The sequence below is a fragment of the Nuphar pumila genome, chromosome 2 (assembly GCF_984573655.1).
Source record: "Nuphar pumila chromosome 2, dmNupPumi1.hap1.1, whole genome shotgun sequence".
In the NCBI taxonomy this organism is placed as follows: domain Eukaryota; kingdom Viridiplantae; phylum Streptophyta; class Magnoliopsida; order Nymphaeales; family Nymphaeaceae; genus Nuphar; species Nuphar pumila.
The window spans coordinates 15,293,165-15,309,086 of NC_143250.1; the positions used below are offsets into that span (position 1 = coordinate 15,293,165).

Genomic DNA, 15,922 nt, shown 5'->3' on the forward strand with positions numbered 1-15,922 from the left:
AGGATGATCTTTTAAAGGCATCAGCTGGATCCGGGTCTCGGGTCCGGACCGAACCCGAGACCACTTCTGTGTGTTGCTGGATCTGGGGCATCCCGACTTGTACTTTTTGTACTCGTCTGGTGTAGGTACGCAGCGGGACCTCTCCTCCGCGTCTCGGTACGAGAACCTGGATCAGGTCCACTACTTGGGTCCGATCCCCAGTCCCATGGTGTGAATTCGGGCCACCGCCTGGGTCAGGCTGTATGAATCTGGGTCCTCCATCCTGCTCTGCATCACTTCTCCAGTAAGCTCTTCTTCCTCTCCTTCTGGGCGACGAGTCGACCCTTCAACAATTCAACCTCCTTCTTTAGGGATGGCAATGGACCGGGGAGAAAAGGGTCCCCACACCTCCTCGCCCCGGTTGGGGATGGAGGACATGAAACAAGGATGGAGGCGAGGATAGGGGTTAAAATCAAAACCCATGCGGGGATGGAGGGCAGAATTTTGAGACGGGGCAGGGGTGGAGACCTTGTCCCCCACATCTGCTCTGGTCCGCTGCCATCCCTATATTTGGGAAAAAGTAAAATGTAAATAAAGGTGCAAGCACCTGGCTTAAAGAAGAAGACTACTGAATGTGACTTATGTCGTCATGTTAGTACCAAGCATAGTGCACATCAAGAGAAAATTTGAACTTAAGTAATAAGAAGAGAAATATCTCTCTTGTGAATGATAAACAAAGGAAGGACCACATTTTTCAAGAAGGCTAAACATTTTTTGTCATGAGAACAGTCAAAAGAAACTTATAAATTGGCCATCAAGAGGTGGCCTACCTCAGACCTATCATGTAGCGAACATATGAGTGTGATGGGATTCCACCACAAGTTCACCTAGAATTTTTTCCCTTATTAAAAGGTTTGACCTTTTTTAGTCCAAAATGGTTTGCGACATCCTATCTTCTGATTTGTACTCCTTTTCCGTTCAAATAAAATTATTTCCACATTCCAAGAAGCACAAAGCTCCACTAATGAGGCCAGTATGGTTCAGCTGCATGCCAATAATAACCCACCACTTAGACATCAGATACCCTCTCAGAACATAGGAAAGGCAAAGTTTAAGGGCACATCTGAGAATAGGAATGTGTTTTCACTTATGAAAGCAAATCACGTACAAAAATGAATAATATTATCTAGAAATCTTTGAATTAGCTTCCTATGTTTGTGTTGCATTATATAAAGCAATACATGAATACAAGATTGATTATGAATCACATATGAAAATGAATCATATAATGTAGAACCCCTTGAATTAGCTTCTTATGTTTGTTTTTGCTATGTAAAATAAGGCATTATTCAACTCATCATGTTTGGTTTATACAATAATAACTTGGATTTATCTAGATCCAACTTTTTTAAACTGAATTTGACTTTAGACCCGGTTGAGAGTATTAGGCATGTGCCTTTTATATTCTCGTTACTTTAAATGTAGACAGGGGTAGTTTGTTATTTTTTATTGTTCCCAGGTCTCTATTGTAACTTAGGTTATTTTGGCTAATCTCTATTTAAAGAAGATTAGATCTAATGTTAAGTGAGTTCTTTTCCAGCGTCAAACTGCTCTTCACGCTCGTTCTTTTTCAGCATCAAACTGCTCTTCACGCACTGCTCTTCACGCCTCACGCAACATGGTATCAGAGCCCTTCTCGAGTCTGGACGCATGAGTCTCCTGCATCTTCGTCTTCATCCTGAAATCGATCCGGTCGACATCTCAAAGTTGTTTCATCGACTGGTTCTGGTGGACGTGGACAAAGGGGACATAAATCAGATCTGGCCTCATATCCTTGGTCTGGTTTTATCACCATGAAAAGGATATGATCTGGTGACCAGACTTGGATTCGAAGTCAGATCTTGTTGTTCCTTGTCGAAGAAAAAATTTATCTACAATCTGTTGAAGATGGATCATCATGGTTTGGCATGTTGGATGCAGCGAGTTGATATCGTTGGGGTGAAGTTGTGGCGTTGATGCTGTTGCAGTTGGTGATTTAGGGCATGTTGCATGGGTCGTCGTGGTTTGGCAAGTTGGATGCAGCGAGTCGATATCGTTGGAGTGAAGTCGTGGGGTCGATGCTGTTCTAGTTGGTGATTTAGGGCTTGTTGCATGATGTGGATCATAACGGTCTTCATTGCAGACCTGTTAATGTTGTTGCTGTGATCTGATATGATCTGTTGTGTCATGAGTTGCTGATGTTAATGTCGTTGTGGTGTTGGTGATCAGCAGTCTTTGAATTGACGTGGGTTGTTGTGGTGCTGTTAAGTTAGTCATAACTCCTGAAAGTTGTTGCTGTTAATGTTGTTGTGGTGTTGGTGATCAGTCGTATTTGAATTGACGTGGGTTGTTGTGGTGCTGTTAAGTTAGTCGTAACTCCTGGAAGTAACGCAACCCAGAGAAAGTTTTTTTTTTTTGGCAACGCTGATCAGTTTTTTTGCTTAAATGGATGAGTCTCAAAACCACGGCCAGAAGGTGGAGTCATTGCCTGAATACAAAGCATTTGCAAATCCTTTTTCTTATGGATCATCTATCAAATTAGACGAGACAAATTATGCTAGATGGTCTCGTACTTTTATGATGTTTGTTTCAGGCCATCGCAGGAAGTATATCTTATTAGAATCTGAACCAAAGGAGAAGACGGGTAAATATGCTACATGGGAAGAAGACAACGATATTGTCATGTCATGGATTATGAATAGCATTCAACCACATATTGTTGATGGTCTCATTTATTACACTACTGCAAAACAAATGTGGGATAACCTTCGAGATACATATTCTCAGAAAATAAATGTAAGTCGTATTTTGCAGGTTGAACAGGAAATTTATCAACTTCAACAGGGAGACCAAACCTTAGTACAGTATTATGCTTCGGTAAAGGCTGCTTTTGAGAGGTTGAATGCTCATAGACCTCTATGTTGTGACAAACAGAGAGTTCATCAAGAACAGACCATGGTGGCACGATTTCTCACAGGTCTGTCATTAGAATATTCCGTAGCAAAGGTCCAGATGTTGACGATGCTCCTACTTTGTATTAAGCATACAATCGTCTTAGTAGACTCTCTATGTCATTCTCTCAGTCCCAATCTGAATCCCAAACCTCTGCTCTTTTTGTGTCGAGGTCGTGGTAGAGGCAGACTTCAATGTACCTATTGTGGCAAACTTGGACATCTGGAAGATAGATGCTTTGACAAACACGGACGCCCTCCTGTTCCTTCATCCAAGGTTGCTCCTAAAGCCCAAGCTGCCAATGCTAGTGCAGATGCTCCTGCAGATTCTTCAAAGGATACCATTACTCTTAGTCGTGTTGAATATAATGAACTAGTTGTTTGTCGTCCAACCAGTTCTAGCTCTCCCGTGGTAGATGTTGCATGTTCAGCAGGTGATGATCTAGCTTGCCAAGGTAGTAGATGGATCATTGATTATGGAGCGTCTAGATACCTGTGTGGAAACTCTCATGATTTTTCAAACTTAAAACCCATTTCAGATCATCGAAAGGTGGTTTTGGTTGATGGTAGCTCCTCTCCTATTGTTGGTTAGGGAAACGTTTCCTTATCTTCCGCTCTCCAGTTGACAAATGTGTTCCATGTTCCTTCTTTTCCACAAAATTTAATGTCAGTTAGTTGTATCACCAAGGAACTAAATTGTAGGGTGATATTTTATCATGTGTGTTGTATGTTGCAGGACTTGCTGACGGGGAAGAGGATTGGTGGAGGCTATGAGGAAGGTGGTGTCTATTATATGCGTCAACCAGGCGGAGCAGCCCATGCTGCAGTAGAGTCTTCTTGCAGTCCCTTGTTGTGGCATCATCGTCTTGGTCATCTTCCTTTACTTAAACTTCGCAGAGTTATTCCTCAAATTTCTTCATCAGCTATCTTACAGTGTGAAGCTTGTCAACTTGGCGAACACCACAGAAGTTCCATTCCATCTAGTCAAAGTCGGTCTAGTAATAAATTGTTTGATCTTCTTCATGTAGATGTGTGGGGTCCTAGTCGGATTCCGAGTCTGTCTAAACGTCGTTATTATCTGGTCATTGTGGATGATTTTTCAAGATTGTCTTGGTTATTCTTAATAAAAGAAAGATCTGAAGTTCCCAATATTCTCTAGTCTTTGATTATTGAAATTCAAACCCAATTCGATTAATGTGTCAAAATTGTTCGCACTAATAATGCTCTTGAATTTAAGACTAAAGTCTTGTTACAGTTTTACAAAGACCGTGGGATTAAGCCTCAAACATCTTGTGCCCATACTTCTCAACAAAATGGGGTAGCTGAACGAAAGCATAGACAAATTGTAAATGTAGCCCGGTGTCTAATGTTACAATCTCATATGCCTGCATCATATTGGGGAGATGCAGTGTTAACGGATGGTTTTCTCATAAACTGCATGCCTTCAACCTCTATAGGGGATCGTATACCTATCCAAATTCTTCATCCAGAGGCTTCTCTTTTCCATATTCCGCCTAAAGTATACGGGTGTGTGTGCTTTGTGCATAAATTGGAACAAAATCGGGACAAGCTGACTGCTCAGTCTACCAAATGTGTTTTCCTTGGGTATCCTCAAAACCAAAAGGGGTATCGTTGTTATGACCCAATATCCAAAAAGGAGTATATTAGTGCGAATGTTTCTTTCTTTAAGTTGATTCCCTATTTCGAAAGTGATCCTCCCTTATTGCAAGTAAGTCAAGGTGATATTTTTTCTCTACCTATTCATCCTTTTCCTTTGGAGTTTGTTCCCCAAGAGTTTCCTATTGAGAATCCTTTTGTGCAACGATACCGGGATCCTCCACTGGTGTACACACATCGATCACCACTTGATTGCATGCCTCCATCTTCCCCCCTCTCCTGAGGTGAGTATTCCTGATCATCTTGAAACATTTGTTGTAGATGATGATCTGCCTATTGCTTTACGCAAAGGAAAAAGACAGTGCACCCTTCATCCTATTTCTAAGTATGTCACAGATGTGCACCTTGGAAGAAACATGTGGAATTTTATCTTAGTGTTGTCTGCGATATATGTTCCCGTCAATCATCATCAAGCTCTTCTGGATCCCAATTGGAAGCAGGCAATGCAAGACGAGATGGATGCCTTATTGTCACGTGGTGCATGGGATCTAGTTGTTCCGCCCAATGATGCAGATATTGTTGGTAGTAAGTGGGTTTTCTCTCTTAAGTATAATTCTGATGGCTCTCTTGAGCGGTATAAAGCTAGATTGGTAGCCAAAGGTTATACTCAGACCTATGGTATTGATTTCTTTGAAACTTTTTCGCCTGTGGCTCATCTTGGGATCATCCGATTGGTTTTATCTGTTGTTGTACACTATGGTTGGAGCCTTTCTCAGCTTGATGTGAAAAATGCCTTTTTATATGGTGATTTAATGGAAACTGTCTACATGCAACAACCTCCTGGATTCGAGGTTCAGGGGGAGTGTAAGCAGCAGGTGTGCAGATTGAAGAAAGGCCATTTATGGTCTTAAACAAAGCCCTCGTGCATGGTTCCAGAAGCTTTTTTAGATAATGTCGGCATTTGGTTTTGTCAGGTCAGCCTCAGATCATTCTCTGCTTATTAAAACATTTTGCTCTAGGATTGTTGTGACTGTGGTATATGTAGATGATATCATACTAACAGGCAACAATTCCAAAGAAATTTTAGATACAAAGGCCCATCTTCAAACTCATTTTGTTACTAAAGATCTTGGTCCTCTCACATATTTCTTGGGAATAGAAGTTTCAAGGAACCGTGAGGGGTTGGTATTGTCCCAACAAAAGTATGTTTTAGATCTTCTTAAAGAGACAGAAATGCTAGGGGCTAAGCCTGCAAGTATTCCTATGGAGGGCCATATGTATGATGAGGAATCAGAATCTATAGACAGTAGTAGTTTTCGTTCTCTTGTTGGCAAGTTGTTATATGTGACAGTGACCAGACCTGACATTTCATTAGCAGTGAGCAAGATAAGTCAATTTATGGATAAACATAATAAGGATCACTGGTAGGCAGCTATGATGGTTCTTAGGTATTTGAAAGCCTCTCCAGGAAAAGGGTTGTTGTTCAGTCAAAGCCCTTTATTAGAAATTATTGCTTATTCGGATGCCGACTATGCTGGGTCTGTTAATGACAGAAAGTCGACAACTGGGTTTTGTGTATTTGTGGGAGGAAATCTGATTACTTGGAGAAGCAAAAAGCAGACAGTGGTAGCCAGGTCAAGTGCAGAATCAGAATACACAACTATGGCTCAAACTGCTGCAGAAATGATGTGGATCAAATCAGTTCTAACTGATCTTCAAGTGAAAGTGTCATGTCCTATGGCGATGATGTGTGACAACAAGGCTGTTATCTATATTGCCAATAATCCTGTGTTCCATGAGAGAACAAAACATATTGAAGTTGATTGTCATTATGTACGGGACTTAGTGCAGACTGGGTACATCTGTACTAAACATGTTTCATCTGAAGATCAAGTAGCTGATGTCTTCACCAAGCCACTTGCTAGTTCCAGTTTCCTTAGATCTTGTGACAAGCTGAGCACGATTGATAATGCTCCAGCTTGAGGGGGAGTGTTGAGAGTATTAGGCATGTGCCTTTTATATTATCGTTACTTTAAACGTAAACAGGGGTATTTTGTTATTTTCTATTGTTCCCAGGTCTCTATTGTAACTTAGGTTATTTTGGCTAATCTATATTTAAAGGAGATTAGACCTAATGTTAAGTGTGAGTTCTTTTCCAGCATCACTGCTCTTCACGCTCGTTCTTTTCCAGCGTCAAACTGCTCTTCACTCCTCACGCAACAGACCCAAATAGGTAGATCTTATTTTTTCTTTTTTGGTTATAACTTAAAATCGAATCCAGATATGAATGTATCATATGCAAATTTAAATGCTTTTGAGTGGATAAATATTTGATCAAATATCAAATACAAATTCCAATTTCATTCGATATGATGACAATTAGGTTGAATATAATAATATTCATATCCAAACTATGTACATACACACACACACACACACACACACAGATTATGGTTGAGAAATTCTTTCATGGGAAACAAAGTTTATAGGGAATGTGTGACTTCAACCCCATTGAAATCCCTTTGACAAGAAAGTATTTTTCTATTGACATGGGCTAACAGATCTTATGTTTGATTGACCTTGTTGTTTGAGAAAGCAAGCATCTCCATAAGAAAATGAATCACTCTCTCACTTTCCAAACCTGCCCCACGTGTCGAATGGAGTGCCCAGCCATGTCCAAAACTAATCAGTTTTCTATTAAAATTTTTGTTGTTCCTCAACTTTTGTAAGAGGTCAAAGGACTGTGACATATGAAATTTTCCACTTAACAGCACAACACAGAATCAGCTAGTCATCTCCTTAGCCCATTGCACTAGCATCTTCAGCACAACCAGATCAACCCTTTCAAAAAGGCAAAAGTAGCTAATGTCTTAGGCCCACTCCCACCTTCAGAACCAATGCAAAGATTGGCAAATTGGCTTCCTTGAGTAATACATACCAGCAATCATAGGCATTGCTTGCAAGATGTCTAAGAGCAGTGAATTTAACCCAGTTAGAAGGAAACAACTCCCGGCCTATGTCTGGCAGAGAAATTCACAAAGAATACCTTACATAAAAAGTAGAAATACTGGGGCAGTCAACTTGAACCACCAGAACAACAGTAAACCTAGCTTAACATGAATGATTCAGATTATGGTACCCAGACACTCCATTTTTCCCTCTGGACCCGTGACGACACGTGTATCCCCATGTCGACACACGTCAACACCCAGACATGCCATTTTACCCTCCGTACATACAAGTTTGTATTTAATTTATAATTTATAATTATATTTTCAGTTTATAACTTTATATTTTCAATATATAATATATATTTTAGATATAGCATATATATTTAGATTATATTCAGTTTATTTTGCATTTATGCGATATTTAATATATATATATATAGCCATGTCCCCGTACCCACATTTTTTGAAATTGCCATGTTGTACCCTCCGTACCCGTACCTGCACTCATACCTAGGTGACATAGATGTCAGGCAAGCAAGCGGGTTTCACAGGTGCAAAGAATTAAAAGAATGATACTCATTTTATCAGCAGAAACCTCAAACAACCCTCTATCAGAAAAAACAAAATTAGAGAATAGAAAAAGAGAAAATAAAACTGTACTTCTCCATTCTCCTTTGCAACAGAATCAACAACTTCCTGGCAGATGGAAGCACTAGCATCAGCATCATGCAAAGCCTGATTGTCCATATAGCAATCACAGTTTATGGTACTATTTTCCACCACAGAGTTGCAGGAGCATTCCATTTGTGTCCCCTGTTGTCATCTACAAAGTCAGATTCAAAACTGAGAAGACATATTAAAGGCCTAACCGAAAGTTTCATCAGTCAGCAGTTTCACTACACACACACATTCTCCCTGAATACCTTTTCATATGTCCGCTTTCTAGGCGATTTACCAGATGCATTGCCACAATCCTCACCACTGGCATGATTATCATGAGAAATAGAGGTGACTGCACAGGTTGATACATGCTTCTCATTGCACTGCAGACTGCTTGTTACAGATTCAGTAACTGCTGTTGCTTGAAGTTTCTCTGTTGCAACTTTTTCTGGCCTTTCATTCTCACAAATCTCTATATTCTGGCTCATGTCAAAGGGAGGTTCAAATGCCTGCAGGCAAATTAGCTTGAGAATAAAAACATTTGGAAATTATTGTGCATGGAAGGTTCAGATATCCCTCATAAATTCATTTATAGCCAAAAAAACTGCCTTCAGTAATAACCAACTAATAGAAGGAAGGGAATATCAAAAGTAAGCTAGACAGGGATTTGCCAGAAGCAACAGAAGATGGATTACCTGAAGCATGTGCAAGATAAAGAATGAATTCATAGAGATACACCTGTGACAGAAAGAACATTTTAATAGAAATTCATGGCACTTGAATTTATTCTAGAAAAGATATACTAACATCAAAATGAAAAACATCTATTTTGATTATACATGCTACTATCTTCTGCTAACTTCTGTGGCAAATGCAGGAACAGTGTAAAAGAAAGCATGGACCATATCAAACATACAACGTGAAAGATGAAAGCGTCATCAGCAATATATTTCAATGGAATAGATAGTAAATTTAGAACAATTATAATGGTGGAAATGCTGCTACTATGTCCCAAGTTGTGTGCACATGCACATACACACAATATACATACACACATCAATTGCATACAAATGTACATAATCTATACATTTATATATAGTTATTAATTCAATGAAAAACCACCCAGCATCTAAATCAGCTCCAACTATTGGTAGTGAGTCAAATGTATATGACATATGGTCCAACAAGCTCAGAACAACCAGGGAGCCTCTTAATAAGTTTGAACCATACACTTTTATAATGTGGACAAAGGCCTATATTATTTATATACTATGGGAATATGTCAGAACAGGAGCAGCCATAATGCAGAAAAAGGTCAGAGCAGTGTTATTAAAAACGCGCCTCAAGGCGCAAAAAGCGCGCCTCGCCTCAAGGCAAGGGCCTTTGTGCCTTGAGGCGCAGGTACAAAGCGCAATACCCCTGAGGCGTGCGCCTCATAGGCCTTGTGGTGCACGCCTTGAGGCGAGGCGCGCCTCAGACTGAGGCGCACACCGCCTCTGTCATCGCTGGCTTCAACGTGATGCGTATCATCAACGAGCCCACCACCACTGCTATCACCTACGGTCTAGACAAGAAGGCCACGAGCGCGAGCGAGAAGAACGTCCTCATCTTCGATCTCAGCGGTGGTACCTTCGATGTCTATCTTCTCACCATTGAAGAGGGTATCTTCGAGGTCAAGTCCACGACGGGAGACACACATCTTGGTGGGGAAGACTTCGATAACCGGATGGTGAACCACTTTGTTCAGGAGATCAAGAGGAAGCATAAGAAAGATATTACCGGCAACCCCCGACCCAGCAGTGCCTTCTCCCGCCTGAACTTGGCCACCCATGAGTTGGACGCCTGCCGGAGGTCAGCCACCGCCGACGGCACGTTCGGATCCGACCTGTCCATCGTCAGCGTCGCCCTCACCTTTCCGATCACCTCCGTCGTCTCCCTCGTGTACTCCTCGTCCGCTGCCACCGCCGCTGGTGGTTGCCCTAGCAGCAGCAACAGGGCTGCCACCGCTGCTGTCGTTTTTGTGAGGAGGATTCGCCGGGTTAGGCGTGTGGTCCTGCGCGGTGGAGGTTGGTGGTGGTGTTAGGGGGAAGTTGAGGTGGGGAGTTGGGGTGAAGAGGGAGTGGGTGGCTTATTTGCTTATCCACTTCCCCGGCTATGGTTGGGCGCGAGTGTTCCTTGAGCTGTGAGCAGGGCTCAACGGGTCAGGATTGTATCGAGTACCCGACCCGATCTGAATCTGAACCTGAATTCTGGGATATGGCATGAAAAGTACCAAGTACCCTAATAATATTAGGGTAGTGCAAGACGGGTTTGGGTTATGATTTATGCCTTGTATGAATCCAAGTATTTTATGTGTTTTGAGTAAAAATAAATTTATGAAATTATGCAGGTATGAGTTTGATATTCCATTATCGTGACCGGGCAAAAACTGAACCCAACAATTTATTATATGGGCTGGTTTGGGTATACTCTGGGTCGAGTACCCAACCCGTTGATAGCCCTAATTGTGAGCGAAGTTGTCAGTGGATCGAGTTCAGGTTGAATCCATTTTGTAATTGAAACTGAAAGAGGAATTGAGGAAGTGCATGGGCTGTCAATATTATGTCACATATCCAATCCATTCAGGGTGTATCTGAATTCAACCAAACAAAGTATAGTTGGCTCCTAGTAGGGTTGGGACTCAGCTCGTCGTTCAATGTAAGTAGTGTCACAAATCTCATAATTTTCTTGGCAAAGAAAACACAATAATTTTTTACAAAAAATTGTTTTATGAAAATTCGTTTGTTTTTCTGCAGTTCATGCGCAGAATAATACGTTTGTTTTTTTCATATTTTTTCAGTATTTATTTGAGATTTTTTATTTCTTGTTGGTTGTTGCTTCATCAATAAAGATTTCTTTTATTTATGTATAATTTTAGATAGTTTTTTATAGTTTTTTTTAAAAAAAACTTTGAGGCTTACGCTTTACGCCTCGCCTCAGATTTTAGTGGAGCGCCTCGCTACGCCTCAACGCTTTTCACAACACTGGGTCAGAGCCTTGTTGTAAATTTTCATACAGGTTATATATATATATATATATAAAAGATGGGACACCCAGACCTATAAGCTATTGCTGGACGTCATTTGCCTCCAAGCCTTCTTCCGTTCTCTCTTTAAACCTTGCTTTATCAAATCTGAGTGTATTCTTGCAGTGCATGTTTTCCAAGGCGGATTTCACAGATATCTCATCAGATAAATTGTTTCTTGTCAAGATCGATGTTACATGATCTAACAAGTTTCCTGCCAAGGATTAATATATTGCTTAAAATCCATATTTCATCTACAACAACACCCAATGTGATGCACTTTGGTCTTTTTCTTTGTGAAGAACTGAAGGTAAATGTCCTATTTAACCCAGTGATCAGACCATGTATATATACATACATATGTGTGTATTATTAAAATGAAGCGTGATACCTACTCTTTGCTATCACAAGGGGAAACATCTACAAGTGATGCATTGACATTTTTTGGGTAATGGCTACTTCTGGTTCCTCCTGTTCTGACATATTCCCATAGTACATAATGCCTGCCCGCAGTTGAATACAGCTGCTTGTCTTCCAGCAGTCCCGCATGCACACACACATGCATATGTATGTAGGTATTAATGTGTGTGTGTATGTAAACAAGTGCAAATATAGTATCCACATTTTCTTTTGCTATAATAAAAAATATTTGCCATATATACTCATTCATAGGTTGTATGCTATATTTGTTTATCACTTGCTACAAATTAGTTATTATGGAATCAGATCGAATTATTTGTGTTTGTTTTTACATTCTTATGTGATATACAATCATAGTTAATCCCATAATTGAATAGCTGGAGATTAAGTAATGAAGATGTCACCTCTTTGTGAATAAAGAATCTAGATAGTAATCTTAGACTATTGATTCATCCTTTTACTTCTGACAACTAAAAATTCCTGTTCATTTCCTAAACTCTTGTTTTGTCGCTTCTCACTTCCTACATATGTATTAGAAAAATCATCACTTCTCACATTTTCCCACTACATATGCATTAGAAAAATCATCACATATCGCATTTTTTCCTATATTACTTCTCTATTCTACTTCCTTCCCTCATAACCTTGGGATAACTTCATACACATTGATGGCATGACATGTGGAATGATCATGTCATCAAAGTTGTCTACAAATGAGATTCATTTCTTGTGCAGCTTGATGCAAGACAATGACATCATTTGAGAAAAAGATTGTAGATTGATACACTTGAGTTATACAACTCTATCAACTGGACAATAGCATCCAATATCATTTAATATCCTGTTGTCCTTTCCTTATGGCGCTCTTCCCCCTTGCATGAACGGAGAGGGTGTCCTCCCAAGGGTAACAAGATGTAGAGAATTTGGTCCAAGTAGATGAATTAAGATCTAGGAGTGGAAGTGGCACCTGGTTGGAAGTTGTGGTTTTTTGCTTTCTGGTGGTAAGTGCGAGAAGAAAAAAAATAACCAGAATGATTGACAAGTCACACAAGAATTGCATGGTAAGAATTACTTGCAAAAGTCATCCTTTAGAGCCACTAAGATGTGATAACCACTCTTGTAGAAGAAGAAAATAACCAGATTGACTGACGAGTCACACAAGAATAGTGTGGTAAGAATTTCTTATAAATTTCATCCTTTAGAGACACTAAGGCATGATAACCACTCTTGTATATTTGTTTAGATTTTTATTGAAATTCTACCACCGTACATAAATGTACTTTTTGTCAATTTGAATTTACTAATTTAGTCAAACCAAATGTATTTGGAGGTACATTTAACAAGTGGATTCAATCCCTTTGTTTCTTAAAATTTCTGACAGAAAATGTCATATTTAGTTTAAATGGTGGGCATGGTTTTTTTAGCTCTTCAGGGCTATGTAACACAGACTCTTCTAGCAGGGCGCCGCACCCATGTGGGTGGCTTCTTTTGTGTCTGGTGAAGTCAACCACACTGAGGTCCCCTTCTGTCCAAAAGTAGATTCAGTTAACCCTAACCAAGTCCAGTTTTATCTATATTATATATAAATACATAAACGCACACACATACACGTAGTATTAACTTAAAACTGTTAAAATTTATATATACCCTCCCCGCACCCAAGTTTTTTTAAAGTGCCACATCTGCACCTGCACCTACACCTATGTGACATAGCTTTAGGGTCTTAGTTCACAGAGTTCAACACAAAATTAAGTGGCACTTCTTGAGTAAGAGGAGTGTTACTTGAACACACAAATAAAAACAATATTGAACACAAAAACCAAGGAGCTCAAAGTTTACATGGCAATTATGCTCTTCTTTGAGACTAGCTAAACTAAGGGGTCTAATATTTTCATACGATAAATGAGAATGCAATGAAAAATGTGATTATAGCCATTGACTGATAACAAAGCAAATGTACTTAACAACTTGACTTGTTTCTTGTTCGCAGATTACCCTTTAAACGCTCTCAAACTATCAAACATAACAAACTCATAATCGAAGTTTGCATTTGCCATTCTAATGTTGCCACTCAAAACCAACTTTGTGATCTTCAATAATGAACATTAGAAACACAAAAAAATTAATTTTCACACGGTTGCTTGAGTCCAACTTATAGTTCAAATAAAATTAAAAACCTAGTGGTCCTTTGCAAGGTAATAAGGTTGTCAGAAGCTAAATGGAGAAAAGCATGAACTAAGATACTTCACTCTCTTAAGCAGAGGAACATATTCCTTCAATTCCAGGCTTCCAACAATAATTTTTTCAAATGAACATCCAACACCAGGGAAAAAAGGGATACAACAACAGACAACCAAAACAATAGGTATGCCATGTTTCTCATCAGAAAACATACTCTAGCTCCATCAAGTTAGATAGATCATACCATCTCAGCCTCTGGCATTTAAGGAGGTAATTTGGGAGAAGAGCCTGCACAGTTATGAAAACAAAGTCATGTTATACAGAAATATTATGTGAGATAGAAGAGATAGTAGCATAGTAGTAAATGAAAAGAAAGGGAACTGAGTAGGAATATGATTAAGCCATCATCAACAGATCCAAAACCATTAGACTTTGAATGTTATGTTACTCCAGTAAAGCATAAGAAATGTGAAGCCAGCAGCAATATAAGTAAGATATAGCGAACAAAAGCAGCTATGAAATGTTTCTGAAAAAGAAAGAGAAGTTTCATATCAAATTACGAGAAACAATAATTGCACGATAAGAGTTCCTGATTGAAAATTTTGTTACATGGATACTGCATTTACATGTTTTAACCCACAATTAAATTAGCTAAATATTGCAGTTTGGATGTGATATTTAAAAACTGAACCATATATTAGTAGGTACTTTTGAAGAAATTTTTAGACCAAGAATATATATACACAAACGCAACGATACCATATATAATACACTAATCAAAACATAAAGCCGATCCACAACTTCACGATTCATCGAGAAAATAAAAACTGCAACAACCGAGTGCTTATTCAATGCATGAATTCGACGATCCAAAACTCTGTTAACAGAATAAACAACTTAAACAATGAATGAAAAACTTCTCGCACATCAAACCTTGTGTTCAGGTGAAAGCTTTTCAAATGACCTCTCATACTTCTTCACATCTTGTCTGGCTGCTGCAGCATAGCTACAAAAATACGACAATAATCAAACGAAAACAAATAATCAAGCGGAAAAAGTACGCACATCCACGTCAACAAAACCGATACTAATTCCGATAAAATAAATAAATTCTCCCTGAAATACTGACTAAATCATGCTCTAATTAATATTCAGATTTTCATCATTTCAGTCAAGATTCGAAAAAAAGACCAAAATGAGCAATAAATAGAGCAAACGATGGTGAAAAAAAAAAGAGTCCACTCAGAAGCAAAACCCTAATTGAGGAGATTACTTGAGGAATGCGCTAATAATCCGCCTTAGCGATTGGATCTCCAGTGCCTCCTCCAACTTGCTCGCCGCCATTCGTTCCCAGATTCGGAAAACACGAGCTCTCGCCCTGCCGTTAGAACTCTTCCCGCACCCCCTCTGTGTGGAGGCGGTCTGGTGAGGTCCGCTTCAGAGGTGCACGCGGGCCCTCGTCGTCTGGAGCGACAAGGAGAGCTCCAATACCCCAACTTCCTCTCTCTATATCCGTCAACGACCACCGAAAACCAGTTGCCTCCTGAACGGATTTTAGGGTTTCAGAGATGGCGGGCAGGGAGCTCCCTCCCTGATCTCGTAACGGCCGTCCTGAAAAACCCTCTTCAGCCCTCAGTGGCGAGAGACACGATTTTTTGTGAGAATTTGTAGTGGAGTGAGGCGCGTTTGGGTATCTCCCCCGGGAATGAAAGTTCTCGGTATCGAGAAGTGTCGCGGCGTCTACGTTCAACTTTCTTGGGTGAAGCGCATAAAAAGTGGGGACTTGTCTTGAGGCCTGTTTGTTTCATGAGAATTCCAGTGGAAAATCGAGTCCGGATCCGGTGAAATCACATGGCACAGAATTTGTGCATTGAGCACCTGCTTGCCCTTTGAAAGCAAGAAAAACTTTCATAGGAAATAAAATTTTGCCTGATAACTGTTTTTTTTTCATTTGGCTTGTTTGTGTACCGTGAGAAAATTAGTATGAGAAAAAATTTTGCTTGTTTGTTTGTACATGAAAAAACTTTCTTCCTATATCAAGTGCTAACAAATTAGTACCT

General features: G+C 39.8%; 1 protein-coding gene across 2 annotated transcripts in view; it reads right to left on the minus strand.

Moving 5' to 3' along the window:
- LOC149844851 (uncharacterized) overlaps nucleotides 1-15,500 on the minus strand; it is a 106,241-nt gene extending 90,741 nt beyond the window's left edge. Inside the window, exons 1-6 of one of the 2 annotated variants that reach the window (XM_089995326.1) lie at nucleotides 15,136-15,500; nucleotides 14,796-14,868; nucleotides 14,107-14,150; nucleotides 8,893-8,935; nucleotides 8,461-8,706; nucleotides 8,198-8,350 (exon numbers count right to left, since the gene is read on the minus strand). In XM_089995326.1, the coding sequence (XP_089851452.1) occupies nucleotides 8,198-8,350; nucleotides 8,461-8,706; nucleotides 8,893-8,935; nucleotides 14,107-14,150; nucleotides 14,796-14,868; nucleotides 15,136-15,206 (630 nt within the window). In that variant the 5' untranslated portion in view covers nucleotides 15,207-15,500. The remainder of the gene's footprint in view (nucleotides 1-8,197; nucleotides 8,351-8,460; nucleotides 8,707-8,892; nucleotides 8,936-14,106; nucleotides 14,151-14,795; nucleotides 14,869-15,135) is intronic. The other variant, XM_089995327.1, reaches the window with a different exon arrangement.
- Between the last annotated feature and the right edge of the window lie 422 nt (nucleotides 15,501-15,922).